Source organism: Chironomus tepperi, unplaced genomic scaffold, assembly GCF_022539635.2.
Source record: "Chironomus tepperi strain 1889 unplaced genomic scaffold, CSIRO-AGI_Ctep_v1 contig_261, whole genome shotgun sequence".
Taxonomy (NCBI): domain Eukaryota; kingdom Metazoa; phylum Arthropoda; class Insecta; order Diptera; family Chironomidae; genus Chironomus; species Chironomus tepperi.
The window spans coordinates 591454-605609 of record NW_027226383.1 but is presented as its reverse complement, the minus strand read 5'-3'; the positions used below and the strand labels follow the sequence as shown (position 1 = coordinate 605609).

The 14156-nt window shown below is 31.0% G+C and overlaps 2 protein-coding genes across 2 annotated transcripts; one reads left to right on the top strand and one right to left on the bottom strand.

Moving 5' to 3' along the window:
• The first annotated feature begins 2556 nt into the window (after positions 1-2556).
• On the top strand, positions 2557-6843 carry LOC139091755 (spondin-1-like). The gene is made up of 8 exons (XM_070641932.1): positions 2557-3114; positions 3594-3817; positions 3904-4299; positions 4371-4996; positions 5051-5465; positions 5522-6005; positions 6067-6218; positions 6282-6843. Exons 1-8 carry the CDS (start codon positions 2934-2936, stop codon positions 6636-6638), a joined length of 2835 nt encoding a protein of 944 aa, XP_070498033.1. The 5' UTR covers positions 2557-2933; the 3' UTR covers positions 6639-6843.
• Positions 6844-8072: 1229 nt separating this feature from the next.
• Positions 8073-10036, bottom strand: LOC139091756 (leucine-rich repeat-containing protein 58-like). Its single transcript, XM_070641933.1, has 5 exons — positions 9479-10036; positions 9087-9346; positions 8878-9024; positions 8626-8719; positions 8073-8564 (listed from the first exon to the last, which is right to left on the bottom strand). Exons 1-5 carry the CDS (start codon positions 9967-9969, stop codon positions 8486-8488), a joined length of 1071 nt encoding a protein of 356 aa, XP_070498034.1. The 5' UTR covers positions 9970-10036; the 3' UTR covers positions 8073-8485.
• Between the last annotated feature and the right edge of the window lie 4120 nt (positions 10037-14156).

Here is a 14156-nt window from a genome sequence, read left to right as displayed (position 1 = left end):
TGAAAAGCACATGGCAGTTAAAATAGCAATAAAAGCTGATTTTATGACTTTTTTGTTATCGTAAGCGTCTTAAGATTGTAAATGTGATAATAGAATTTCAATGCATGCGATTCATTGCGAACTTGACAAAATTCTTGAGGATGTGCTGCCCATTCCACATCATTTTATTGCCTTAAATAACTCGTTTCTCATTTCATTTCCTCAAGACTTTTAAACTCTACTCCGACATCATCAAAACTTTCTCATGTCCATTTCTTTTTCTATTTTGAAATGGGATACATACTTGAACTATTATTAAGTTTCAATGAATATCCACTAGTGTCAGGTCACACAGAAATCTCTTGAATTTATGCAAAAATAAATTTTATCAATGAATCATCTCTTAATGCCTTTCCTACATACTCCTTTTTGAAAGAGAAATGTCAACAACATAATTTCATTCTTCTCTGTTCCTTTTAATATCCATTGCATGAGATACAGATAAAGATAGAGTACGAAGACCGAGGACGAGACAAAAGGAACAAAAAGTGGAAACATAATTCTTATATTAGTAACATAATGCAGAAAATAACACTTCATATACGTGACATGAATAATTTTTATAGTGATAAATTTTTCAATATTTATTTCATTATTCTTTAACCGATATGTTGTGAATAAATTCACATATTCATGTCAGAAGTGTCTCATGATTTCATAATCCTCAGATTAAATCAATATATTTAGGATAAAGTATAAAAAAATAAATGTAAATGACCTCACAGCTCAGACTCCTTATTAATATGAAATAAACACATAAACACAGAGTTTCATTTGCAATTAAAAGCAATTTCAGCTCACCATTGCGAATTAATTTTTAATTTTGTGTAGCTCATGAATTCAGATCGTGTTTACTCGAATATCAATTAAAACTTAATTGAAATTGATTGGTAGTCTGGGAAGCAAATTGATTAACAGATCATAAAATACAATATTATTATAATTTTCTCATGCGACATAACGATTAAATAGAACGTAAATATTTTAGTAGAAATCAATAGAGGCAATCAGGGTGTTAACTTTGTCCATGTGATATTTATTTAGTTCTAATCACATAAATTCTCACATGATAAATATGTCTATCAAACAAATTAATATTATTATTAAACATATAAATCATACAGGAATCAACATTCACACACGATTAATGTTTTTATTTACTCCCTCAAGGCTGAAGTCTGTATCAGATATAGGATTGCTGTTGGGTTGTTTTAAGGCTTTATTTGTATTCAAAAGTGTTTATTGATCATAAAAGCTCATGGAGTTTGTTTTAAAGAATGGTGACTTGCTGGATTAAAGTGTCCTGAGGATACGAGAGTCCAGTTCGACTGCTCCTCACTAAATGACTCAAATTAGCACTCTTCAAAGCTGGACAGAGTCATATAGAACCCTACAATTAAGTCATCTTTCAAAGCAACTAAGACTCTGTCGCACTTAGCTGTCATTCACTTCGAATGTCCAAAATCCTTAGATTAGAATGATATCTTCGTCCTCAACTACTAATTTCTCAGAAAAAGAGTAAAAAATATTTCTTGGAATGGATAATGTAACCAAAAAGTTGCCAAATTGACAACCCACACAGTTAAATACTTCAGCAAAATTCAATTTAGAGTACATATGTTGCTTCAAATGAACAGCATAACATATTCTCTAGAACAGTAGTGTCCAAACTTTTTTGTGCCACGGTGCACCTTGAGGGTAAGTTGCCGGACCACGGCATGTGGTTCATGGGATTTCCAAAAAATTATGACGACACCAAGTTTAGACAACGCAATTCTTGAGTACTGATTCGTTGCCGTGGGTTGGAATATTCAAGATAAGATTCAAAGTAGCTCTAATGGCACCATGACAGCTGATTTTGATCCAAATTTACGTCGAAAAATGCGATTTGTCGCATCATGTCACTCGGGTCACGAACATACTGTAGAGAAGATAATATTTGCTTTTGCATAAAATTTATGAATGAAGATAAAACTTTATTATACCAAAAAAAAAAATCAGTAAGAATAAGAATGAAAGATGATGATGAGAAAATAAAAAGCAGTTGTAGGATGTTATATATTCTATGAGCAATATAAAGGAAGCACAAAATTTTCCCACATAAATATCAAAGCATAAAATTTTGTTGTTTTCTTCTCAATTTTCAAGATCACACAAAATGAAAAAACATTTTTGAGTGCTAGACATAGAGTAGTTGGCGCACTGCCAGAGTCTCTAAATTGACCGACCAGCAAGAAGCATAAGGTCATAGCTGATCATGACCTCGTTAACATGAAGTTATTTGAATGTCATTGAACATAAATGTCAATGCGTGTGAACACGAGTTCGAGATGTCTCCTTCAATATGAAATTTTTTGCATTTTCTCGACGAGAAAAAGATGAAAAAAAAAAATTGAGAAAAGAATTCCGTTGTAACTTAATGGAATGGCGATGTTGTTTACATTTAAAGGAGAGATCCTCTCACATCGTGATCATTTTTTGAGATTAAATATACTCAAATTGCAAAAAATATCATCTTTATTTCGCTCTATCGTGCCTTACTGATCGGACGCAAAAAGTCATTATTCCTTCAATCTACTCCGTTTGTTGTTGATGATTTATTACTTAATAAGTGTTTGTGATATTTAATATAAAAAAAATATTGTCAGTGTAAAAATAAATAAACACGTAACAACGATTATCAAAATATATTATTCGCGCGCGCACAACGACTTGGTGGAAATTAAACCGAAAAATTGTGGAAAAAAAAGTGATTTAGAAAACAAGTGACTACAAAATTAAATAAAATTTATTTATTGTTTTTAATAAAAAACGCAATTTTGATGATTAATGATCGCTCCGTTCTGATTATGCTATTTGAAAATAAAATACAGACATAATTTTATAAAGTCATAATGAAAATACAAATTTTAATAATTCTACTCATTGCAATTGCTGATTTATCATCATCAAATCCATCGAAATGTGCTCGCATACCGGATGGAACTGGAAGTAACAAGTCACCACCCGATGGACGATTTAGATTGCGTGTTATTAACGATCCTATTCGTTATATTCCTGGTGAAACATACAAAAGTAAGCACATAGTCACCTTTTTTTGCACACGATGGTGATATTCACATAAATCATCATATTTGATGAATTGCGACTCATTTTTGCCATACATTTTGCGAGATTTTTCAATGTTTTATGTGAAATTGTAGCGATTTTTGCTAAATTCATATCCATGAGCGCTCAAAACACTCAGCATTTTGTAAGATTCTAGAAACATCCAATTTGACAGCAAAAAAGGCATTTTTATTTCAAGTATTTCCTTAAAATACTCAACAACATTTTATAATCTCTTAAAAGCCTCTTAAATTAAATACAGTTCATTCAATTTACTTTTACCATATAAATCAGGAAAAGTGGCATAAATATTTTCAAGCATACACACTGAAAATATTCGTATTTTTTCTAGAAAATGCGTATAATATAATCAAATCCTATTTAACATATTTGTGTTTATTTTCATGTGTGCCTCATGTTTTTTTCACAAATATTTCTATCTACAGTAAGCTTGGAAGGTGTTACACGTTTCTCATCACCATCACCGCAGAAATTTGTCGGATTTTATCTCACCGTTGAGAGAAATAATGACGACAAAACGGCATTCTCACGATATGAAGAAGATGATCTTGGAAGTTTTAATATTTTATATCCAGCACTATCAAAAATATCGGAAAAATGTCCAAATGTTGTTGTCAACACAAATTCCGTTCCAAAGAGTGACGTTCTTGTAAGATTAACATCTCTTTTAATTTATAGATGTTCATATAAGTTCATCAACAGTTTGACGATTAATTTAATTTATTTTATGTACAGATAGAATGGACAGCACCAACATCTGGAAAAGGTTGTATAACATTTAAATCGACAATCATAGAACATCGTGATATATGGTTTATGGATGATGGTGCATTAAGTAAAACTTTATGTGAGGATGAAGCGGACTCAATAGATCCCGACTCTATCGTTGCGGAGTGTACAGCATGTGATGAAGCAAAATATGAGTTGACATTTGAAGGACTTTGGTCTAGAAATACACACCCGAAAGACTTTCCCGATGATGGATGGCGAACGAAATTCAGTGATGTTATTGGTGCCTCGCATGCAATCGATAATCACTTTTGGCGTTATGGCAATCATTCATCTCCTGGCATGAAAGAAATGGCTGAATTTGGTGCAACTGGATTGCTTGAGGAGGAATTAAAGAATAAGGTATAAAATTAATAACTTTTAATCAATATTCAGAATAATAATCAAGCAATCTTTTCACATGTTCGATGAAGGGTGAAAGTATTCGAACAATAATAAAAGCTCGAGGCATTTCTTACCCAAATGTAAATGGAAAGACGTTCGCTGTATTTCGTGTCGATTCAGAACATCATTTAATCTCGGTTGTATCAAAATTATATCCATCGCCTGACTGGTTTGTTGGTGTGAGTGATTTAGAATTATGTTTATCAAATGGACAGTGGGCGGAACAAAAAGAGGTAAATTTATATCCATATGATGCAGGCACAGATTCTGGTGCAACATATACAGCACCAGATCAACCAACAAGACCACAAGAGTCAATACGTCGCATTAAACCAAATAATCCTAATGATCCACGTTCACCATTTTATGATCCAGAAAATTTGGAAATGAAGCCATTAGCAAAGCTTTACATCACAAGACAACGTTTATATGAGAAGAATTGTGACAAAAATGAGAATGGTGATGATAATGGAAATTATGGTAGAGGCAATACAGGAGATGATGATGATAATGATGATGATAATAATAATAATTATAATAATCGCAGAGATGAAGATAAGGAAGAAGAAGATAAAACTAATTATTGTGAAACTAATCCATGGGGATCATGGAAAGAGTGTAATAATCCATGTGGTGAGGGATATCAGGAAAGAAGGTAAGTCATAAAAAATGTTCATTATTTATGAATAATTTTTAAATTTCATATTAGACGTTACTACAAAGATTCAGTAAATGCACACAAAAAGGGGTGTAATGAAGAGTTAGTTCAAAAAATGTCTTGTACGGGAGTTAAAGGATGTACTAGTAATACCAAAAATGTAATAACTAATGATAATGATGATAAAGATAAAGATGAAGAAGAAAATGGTAGTCAAGATGAAGGTGGTGATGAGGATGGTGAAGAAGAAGAAGTTGACAAAAGAGATAAGGAATGTCAATTAACGGATTGGAAAGAAGAAGAATGTTCTTGTCAAAAAGGAGGAAATCCAAAGAAGGAAATAACCAGAAAATTCAGAATTTCAGCAAATAGAAAAAAATGTGAAAGAAAATATTCAAAAGTTTTATTGCAAAAATTCGAAGACTGTCCAGAAACTGACTGTAGTAATAACGGGGAGCCAAAGGCTGTATGTAATAATTTTTAAAATAATCAAAAGCATATTCATAAAATTAAATTTCACAGGTTGGACTTAACTGTCCAGCAGATGATTGGACTCAATTCAGTGAATGCTCAACAAGAAATGGTTTGGGAATTAGAATTCGTGTCCGAAAACCAAAACAAAATATTCGCAATTCTGATGAAAATTTAAAACGTATTGTTAATATGTTTGAAAAGTTAAAAAGGAACAAAAAAGTTCAAAAATATGATGAAGAAGATGATGACATCACAACATTAAATGTGACAACAGCAGCAGATCCATCACATGCTTGCTTTGGTGTTCAATTTGTAGAATCACAAATTTGTGGTAGACGAAATCCAGCTTATGATGATAATCCAAAATATTTTTGTCTTCAACCCCCACTCATGCAATTATGCAAATCAGCTCCCGAGATTCGTTACTTTTATAGTCATCAACTCAAACGATGTGCAACTTTCATTCATACTGGATGTGAAGGTTCAAAAAATAATTTTGAATCATTACCAAACTGCACGGAAACATGCAATAGTAAGTTGAGATTATAAGTTATTTAAATGACAATTTCTAATATTTTTTATTCACAAATTAGAGCAAGAACTTTATGGAGATGAAGATCTCGATTCCATACAAGTCGGTAATCTCGTTCAAGAGAGAATTGACTGTGTGATGACACCATGGGAATACACTCCATGTAATACGACATGCGGTGATGGATTTAGATGGAAATTCAGAAAAGTTGTGGTAAAATTTTATCATAAATTTTCATCATTAATTTTTGTTGAAAAATTCATAATTTAATTCCAGACACATCCACAAAACGGCGGTAAACCATGTCCAAGAAATGACAGGAAACTTGAAAAATGCAAAACTTCAGATTGTGAATTAGTGACTCGAGTACAGCATCACTTTTTCCCGCCAATTCGTGTGATAACAACGACTAGAAATCCAACTCCATACTGTGAATACTCAGATTGGTCAGCATGGAGTCCATGCAGTAAATCTTGTGGACAATCAGCTCTTCAAATTCGCACGCGTGCCTTACTTAACATTGAAAATTCAGCTTTTTGTCATGACCGATTAGAGCAACGAAAATGCAATCTTATGCCATGTCTGTCACAAAATTATAACTATCGTCCGCATAGTTCTTATAATTCATATTGAAGAAGCTAATCTACTTTAAATTGTAAAATTAGTTGGAATATTTCCAGTAAAAATGAAAATTTATCATTTTCCATATGTTAAGCATTTATCTTGTAGAGTATAGGAATTGTATAGTTTATAGCATATGCGATGATAATAAAGCAATTTGTATGTTTGAATAAGAAGCAATAAAAAATGTTTCTAATACCGATAGGTTAAAAACTTTTTTTTTGTGTTCCTTTTTTGTTGTTGTTGTTGTACAAAAAAGCACACATGAGAGCCAAAATAGAAGAAGGAAATAGATAAGATGAAAACAAAGAGAATAAGATTCTGTCAAAGTTTATTGTTGCCTCAAGGGTTCCCTCTAACTTCAAGCCAACAAAAATTGTTCATGAAAAAAGACCTTTTTATTATGAAGCTTATAACGTACTGTTGGAAAACATTTTGAAATGAAAAGCCTTTATGCTGTAAATAATTTAATGTTTAGAGAATATAAAAAAAATGTTACAACTGTGTTGTTTTCTGTGTTTTGAGAACACAACAGAAACTGAAGAAAAAACACTAAACTTATTTTTCTCCCTTATGAATAAATTTGACATTGAAACTTAAGATATGCGAGTAACTCAAAGAATTTTGTATCAGTAAAGAGACAAGCATCAGCAGAAAGAGAAACAGCAACAAAAAAAAAATTTTTATTGTGAAAATTATTCATGTCACGTATATGAAGTGTTATTTTCTGCATTATGTTACTAATATAAGAATTATGTTTCCACTTTTTGTTCCTTTTGTCTCGTCCTCGGTCTTCGTTCACTATCTTTATCTGTATCTTATGCAATGAATATTAAAAGGAACAGAGAAAAATGAAATTATGTTGTTGACATTTCTCTTTCAAAAAAGGAGTATGTAGGAAAGGCATAAAGAGATGATTCATTGATAAAATTCATTTTTGCATAAATTCAAGAGATTTCTGTGTGACCTGACACTAGTGAATGTTCATTGAAACTTCATAATAGTTCAAGTATGTATCCCATTTCAAAATAGAAAAAGAAATGGACATGAGAAAGTTTTGATGATGTCGGAGTAGAGTTTAAAAGTCTTGAGGAAATGAAATGAGAAACGAGTTATTTGAGGCAATAAAATGATGTGGAATGGGCAGCACATCCTCAAGAATTTTGTCAAGTTCACAACGAATCACATGCATTGAAATTCTATTATCACATTTACAATCTTAAGACGCTTAAGATAACAAAAAAGTCATAAAATCAGCTTTTATTGCTATTTTAACTGCCATGTGCTTTTCACTCAACTTTTACATCCTCCATCCCTAAATTCTCATGTCTTATGTCTCTACAAACAAAAAATATGTTGATGAGAATTTTTTATGATTAATGTCTATCATCATTATGACATTAATAAGTGCTTCAGATGTATTTTAAAGTGAAAATAACTTTCAACTCTTTTCATAATTTTTGGATGTGAAGAAAAACTTTTATTTGATTTCTTCTTCATACATGAGCTTCAAAGTTGTTCCTCATTATCATTAAAATTCATTTTATTTTACATTATTATATTATTATGGCATCTTTAGTGTAATTTTATTAATTTCAATCATCAATGACTACATTAAACCTACTTTTTATTGCCTTAAAAATATCAAGCACAACTTTATGTCTAAAGATTAATAAAATGAGAGAAATTTCATGATATAGCACAAGTACTTTGATATTCACAGACTTTAAACAATTTATTTTGATGATTTTGCATAAAACAGACTCAGATACACAGCAAAGAGTTTTCATCTCCATTCTGCATTACTTCCTCATTTCTTCCGATTCCAGTTTTTGAATACACAGCAAAAAAAAAAAAAATTAACCCAAGAGAACTTTTCTCATCATGAAACCACTGGCACTTGGCTGTTGTGGATCAACATTTGCATTATCAACACATCTGCAAATGCAGAGAAATAAATTGAAATGAAATGCAAAATCTACAAAATTGTGCTACTTACTTTGAACTGCATAAATACTGCATGAAGGGCACTCGATACTTTCCACAAAAGTCAATAAATTTCACATTCTCAATTCGATTATCAAAATACACTCCTGCAAATATATTGAGGTTAATTAATGAGATACAACTCAAATCCATGAGAGAGAATGAGAGAAGTATGAAGGAAGTCAAAAGGTCAGACATTGAAAATTGATGAGTAATGCTAATTATCAGCTGTAGACAACAAAATATTTCAAGGATACTTTCTCACCTTTACAATTAGGATTGACACAACAATTTGCAAAGCTAAGATAATCGATGAGTGTTCTTGGCAATGTCTCAGGACTATAAGGCAATTCAGAAATTTTCACAACTCGTGCTGCACTTTCCTTTAGTGTTGTTGGTGTCATTGAGAGATCTGTGAATGCATAATGTTCATAGATATAAGATGGTGGATAAAGTTAAGGATGAAAAACGTACGTTGAACAAATCTGTCGACAAGTGGATTGTCACGAAGTGAAAGTTCTGTCAAATTTCTCAGCGATATAAGCTCAGGTGGGAGTGTTCTTATTGCATTTTTGTGTAGTGATAATGTCTTTAGATTATGCAGTCGTGCAATACTCGATGGAATTTTGTCAATTAAATTGTCACATAGATTTAATCCCTGCAATTGTGCTAGATTTCCGATAGTGTCCGGAACTTCTCTTATTTTGTTTGCGCCCATAGAAAGTACTTGCAAACTGGAACCGAGAGACAGTATGAAAATATAATATAAACAAATGAAAAATGTTAAAGGTTAAAATAATTAAATCTTATCACAATGACTAGCTATTTATGAACGCACAAATATTTAAAATACAGTAGACATTTACTTTTTTAATTTCCAGATGTCTTTATGAATTGATTGGATGAGATTTCCATTGAGGTATAAATATTTAATTGAGTGTTGCTCGAGAATCTGATTTGGGAATCTCGTCAACATATTTCCACTCAAATTTAATTCACGTAACTGACACAATTTAGATTTTGATGCGAATATTTTAGGCAGCGAGTCATTCGTAAGTAGATTATTTTTGGCAATAAATGTGCGTAATGGACACTGCAAGAATACTTCCACATTTAATGTAGCGAGACTATTATTGCTGATATCTAATGTGTGCAAATTTGTGAATTGCAACAGCGATAGTGGCAAACTTGACAGATGATTATTGTATAGTATCACAGTCTCAATTTCAGCATAAGCTGTTTCATTATCAAACAAGTTCAAAAAGCATTCTTCAGCTTTTGATACAGTCAAGCTACGATTCTGATAATCAATGGTATGTGAATCCGATTCGGATGAATCTGACGTATAATGCTCCATTTCACTCGTGCCTTTGACTTGCTCTACTTTCCTTCCAACTGACTTCTAACCACTTCAACTTCACAAACTTAAATGAGCAAATTAATTTGAATGAGCGACTGAATTATAGAAAATAAAATAAAATGACATAGAAACAAAGAGGAGACGGAGAGATTGAGAGACTTCATTCAATTCCTTATCACTTAATTATCAAGTTCTTCTTCTTATTAAAATGAGAATCTGAATGATTCAAGTGAACTTTCAGTCATTTTTCATGGTTTCTTGTTAGAATTTCTTGAATGATTTAAATGACTTTTCAAGTTGAAAACTTAAGGGAAAAAATGGAACCGAGCAGAATTTGCCAATTAATTTTTGATCTAGAATTTAATTATGTTAATTTATTGGACATGAGCTGACTGAGTGACAGTCACAAATTTATAGCATGTCTATGTGTGTGTGTGTGAGTGGGTGTAGAGCTGTCTAAAATACATGCTGGACTTTATTTCCATAAAATAATATTCAGTGCTATTATTTTCAAGCATTTATGCAAATGACAATCAAAATTTCCATTTTGTGACAAATTTTAATTTTTATTCATGTTGCACATAAATTTTTCACTTCAATTAGATTTTTATGTGATGTTTCTGTGGTCAATTTGGTGTGGGTTTGAGGGAAAAATCAAGCCACAAATGTGCATACATAATGTGTCGTTTAATTGCACAATTGAATGACAAATGATAATAATGTGCGACTTCATAATAAAAAATTATTCAATTTTATGCAAATTATGGAAATAAATTTTCAATTTTTCCCAAGTTAATGCATAAATGCACCATAAAATTGACTTTAAAATCCAACTGCAATAAATTAAATCATTAAATTTAATTCTCTAAATGGCAATAAATTAAGGATGCACATTTTATCACTTTCACATATTATAGATGTACAGTACACATACTCACATATTCTATGAAATCTATGTAGCCACCAAAAATATGTTACATCATTATTCATCGGCAAATGTTTGGCGAGAAGCCAGATATTTATTATTATTTGCTATTCACATTTCAATGTAAGGCAAAAATCTATTGAAAAATTAATTAAAATTCCTGCATGACCAAAAATTCTTGCATACGTTTCTGCAGGCCTCAATATTGTATTGATTCACACATAATTGAAAATATTTTCCACATGGAATTGACAATAAAATTGTTTTTTAAAGGTTGAAATATAAAATACTTTTATATTCTTTAAAAAAAAGCTCACATTACATCATGCTGTTACCAATATGTTGCAAAAATTCAATTCAATTGAAAGAAGATGAAACTTTTTGAAAATCAATAAATTTTCTTACGGATGGAATTCTATAGCTTCTTCAGGGGCAATTTATAGGTGACATTTGGGTTTTTAGAGCCTTTTTTGAGACTGTTCACTTCCCCTAGCAGGTAAAGAGACCCGTTTTAGGCATCGCAGTGGTCTTTCTGTAGCATGAATGCTTGTTGCAACAAGAAATCGAAGTCTATTTGAATTTGACATGAAATTTACATGAAAGCTCGACTCAACTTCATATAAACAAGGCTTATTCATGTCAATTTCGACGTTTAGTTGCATCTAAAGCAATTTTGACTAAATTATGACAAGGAAAACAGTGACAAAAAGACTCAGAACCTAATCTAAATGAAGCAAATCAGTCTCAAATGCTCAAAATCTCTTATAGGACCCACAGACTATGTAATCTAAGAGCATGAAGACGTCATTTGCAAATAATCCTATAACGCATTATCCAAGTAATTTAATTTTAAAATGGAACTCAATATGAAGTAAAAAAAGTTATGACAAATATCGTATGCAGTATATAAAAAAAAAGTTGTAAAACATTCTTCCGCTCACACGATCAAGTTTTAAACATTTTTTGTATTTTCCGTAATTTGATGTGAAAGTTTTTCATTTTACTGAATAACTTTTGTCTATCCGACAAATAATTTTCCTCATTTCTTAATCCTCACGTAAGATGAAATGAAAAGGATAAAGTTTTTTTTTTTTTTTTTGTAGTTCAGGTAATTTTTCACTTCAGATCCTGATAAAATAGTTAAAATAAGACGATAGAAATAAAAGGCTGTAAAAAGTTTCCAGCAACTTCACATTAAATTGTAATGAATATCAAAAAGATTTAAACTTAAATGTTAAAAGTTAATAGCAGGGGTGTAGTCAGGGGGGTTTGGGGGTTAATCGCCGTTTTTTGAAAGAATTGTTCAATTTTCAAGTGTTTTTCATGTCAAAAAATCTCAAGAAATCCTCTAAATTATTGCGATCTCTACGGACCTCCCACTCTACCTTCCCAAAATAATGACTACGTCCCTGGCACCTGATTTACAGGATATATTATGTTTCCATCCGAAGAATGTATTAAAAGTTAAATCTACATTTTATGCATCAACTAGTATCAACCTCATACATAGGGTGGCCAGAGTATTTTTGCAAAATATCGGGACACTTTTGGAAAAAATCGATGGTTTTGTCGGGACATTTCAGCAAGGTAGAAAAATACAGCAGCGTCCCGGCAAAAATACAGCACATGGCCGCCCTACTCATGCATTCCATATAATTTACTATATTTTATCTCTTTCCTTAATTTTGCAAAAAAATTACATAAAAAAGCAAAAAACTCAATGCTGCATGACAAGGAATGAAAGTTAAATTTTTTGACTGCATTACAACTACTTAATTCTGCATGATTTCCTTTGAAAAACGTTTCCACAGCATTGATTATCGATGAAAATCAAGATGCAGTCATGTAATTAAATTGAACATACTTTTTGAAGTCATGAATTGAATTTATAAAATGTAGTGAGTGCATTGCACTGCAGTTCGATAGCAATGAAGAATGTAACGAAATACTGCATTGTGAAATATTGTGTAATTATTATGAAATGTTTAAAAAGTCACAGCGTGAGTGATGTATTAGATGGGAATAAGTTGTGAAATATTTATGAAGTACTCTGGAAGTATTTGAAGTTCATAGTTTTGAGATAAGGTTAGTTAATGAAATATTCAGCATTTAATTCTTTCTAATTTCCTGTAAAAAGTTAAATTGCATTGTATGACTTTTATTAAGTTAGCAATCTTAAGTAATTGAATTTCACTCAATTTCTTCGTTGGGGTTGTTCTCAAATGACGTCATATTTTGACTCTCCACAAATTTTAAATTCTCAAACACTTTTTGGATTTCCAATTTCGGGATTAAAATGTACTAAATTAAGTGAATTTAAATCCCAAGAATTGAAAACTCCTGAACAGGAGGTAAATCAGATATTTAATTTAAATACATCATTTGTGAACGACCCATGATACTACGCCATTATTTCTTACTGTCCAAAAATATTAAATAATGAAGTATTAACTCACATATTACGGTAAATAAGTAGCTATCTTTAATTTACTTCTGTTCACTTTAGAATGTACTTTACAAGTGCTGTTAATCATATTAGATGTGTTCATATTCATTAGTAAGTAAAAGTTCAAAAACGACATATTTGGAAGAAAACTATGGATTTAAAAAATTGTCACATTTAGTTGACTTTTTAACTGAATTTTTTGTAAGTAAATATAAGGCTTCAGTTCATTCAAATTGAAAGGTCAAAAACTAGTGCATAAATTCATCAACATCAATCCTTTAATACTAATCGATTCAAACCTTTTAAATAAAAAGAAAATAAACATTAAGCCCATTTTCAATATTGATATTGCATAAAATATTCATAAACTCAAAATATAGAGCCAAAACATCTTCGCATAATTCATGACATAAACATTAATATAAGTAATGTTAAACAGCAGCTGATTCTCATTATGATTGCAAGAAGATTAAAATTTATTAGCATAAACAAATGTTGTTAGGTCTCATAACATCAAAATTAATCCATCAATCATCTTATCTCATAATACATCCATAATCACATGTTAATCATATTAAAGCATTTTTTTTTTTGGTATTCGGTTAGTCTATCAAGTAAGAAAAATGTGTGTTTGCGGAAGTATTCACAATGAATTGATCCCAAAAGAAGAGGAGAGAAAAAAAAGGCTATTAAATCTTTGCAGCATAAATCAGTTGATGTCCATAAAAATGACTAGGAAGGACCACGGTAGACATTAGATTGAATAACAAATTGTTGGGGATATAAAAAATAATGTTTTTATATTCATTTATT

Excerpts from the sequence above, each read along its gene's own strand:
- LOC139091755 (XM_070641932.1), top strand. The coding sequence starts at position 2,934 with ATGAAAATACAAATTTTAATAATTCTACTCATTGCAATTGCTGATTTA. Across the intron at positions 4,300-4,370 it reads AGGAGGAATTAAAGAATAAG|GGTGAAAGTATTCGAACAAT; the intron begins GTATAAAATTAA and ends TGTTCGATGAAG. Across the intron at positions 4,997-5,050 it reads GAGGGATATCAGGAAAGAAG|ACGTTACTACAAAGATTCAG; the intron begins GTAAGTCATAAA and ends ATTTCATATTAG.
- LOC139091756 (XM_070641933.1), bottom strand. The coding sequence starts at position 9,969 with ATGGAGCATTATACGTCAGATTCATCCGAATCGGATTCACATACCATT. Across the intron at positions 9,025-9,086 it reads TGTCGACAGATTTGTTCAAC|ATCTCTCAATGACACCAACA; the intron begins GTACGTTTTTCA and ends ATGCATTCACAG. Across the intron at positions 8,565-8,625 it reads CAGTATTTATGCAGTTCAAA|ATGTGTTGATAATGCAAATG; the intron begins GTAAGTAGCACA and ends CTGCATTTGCAG.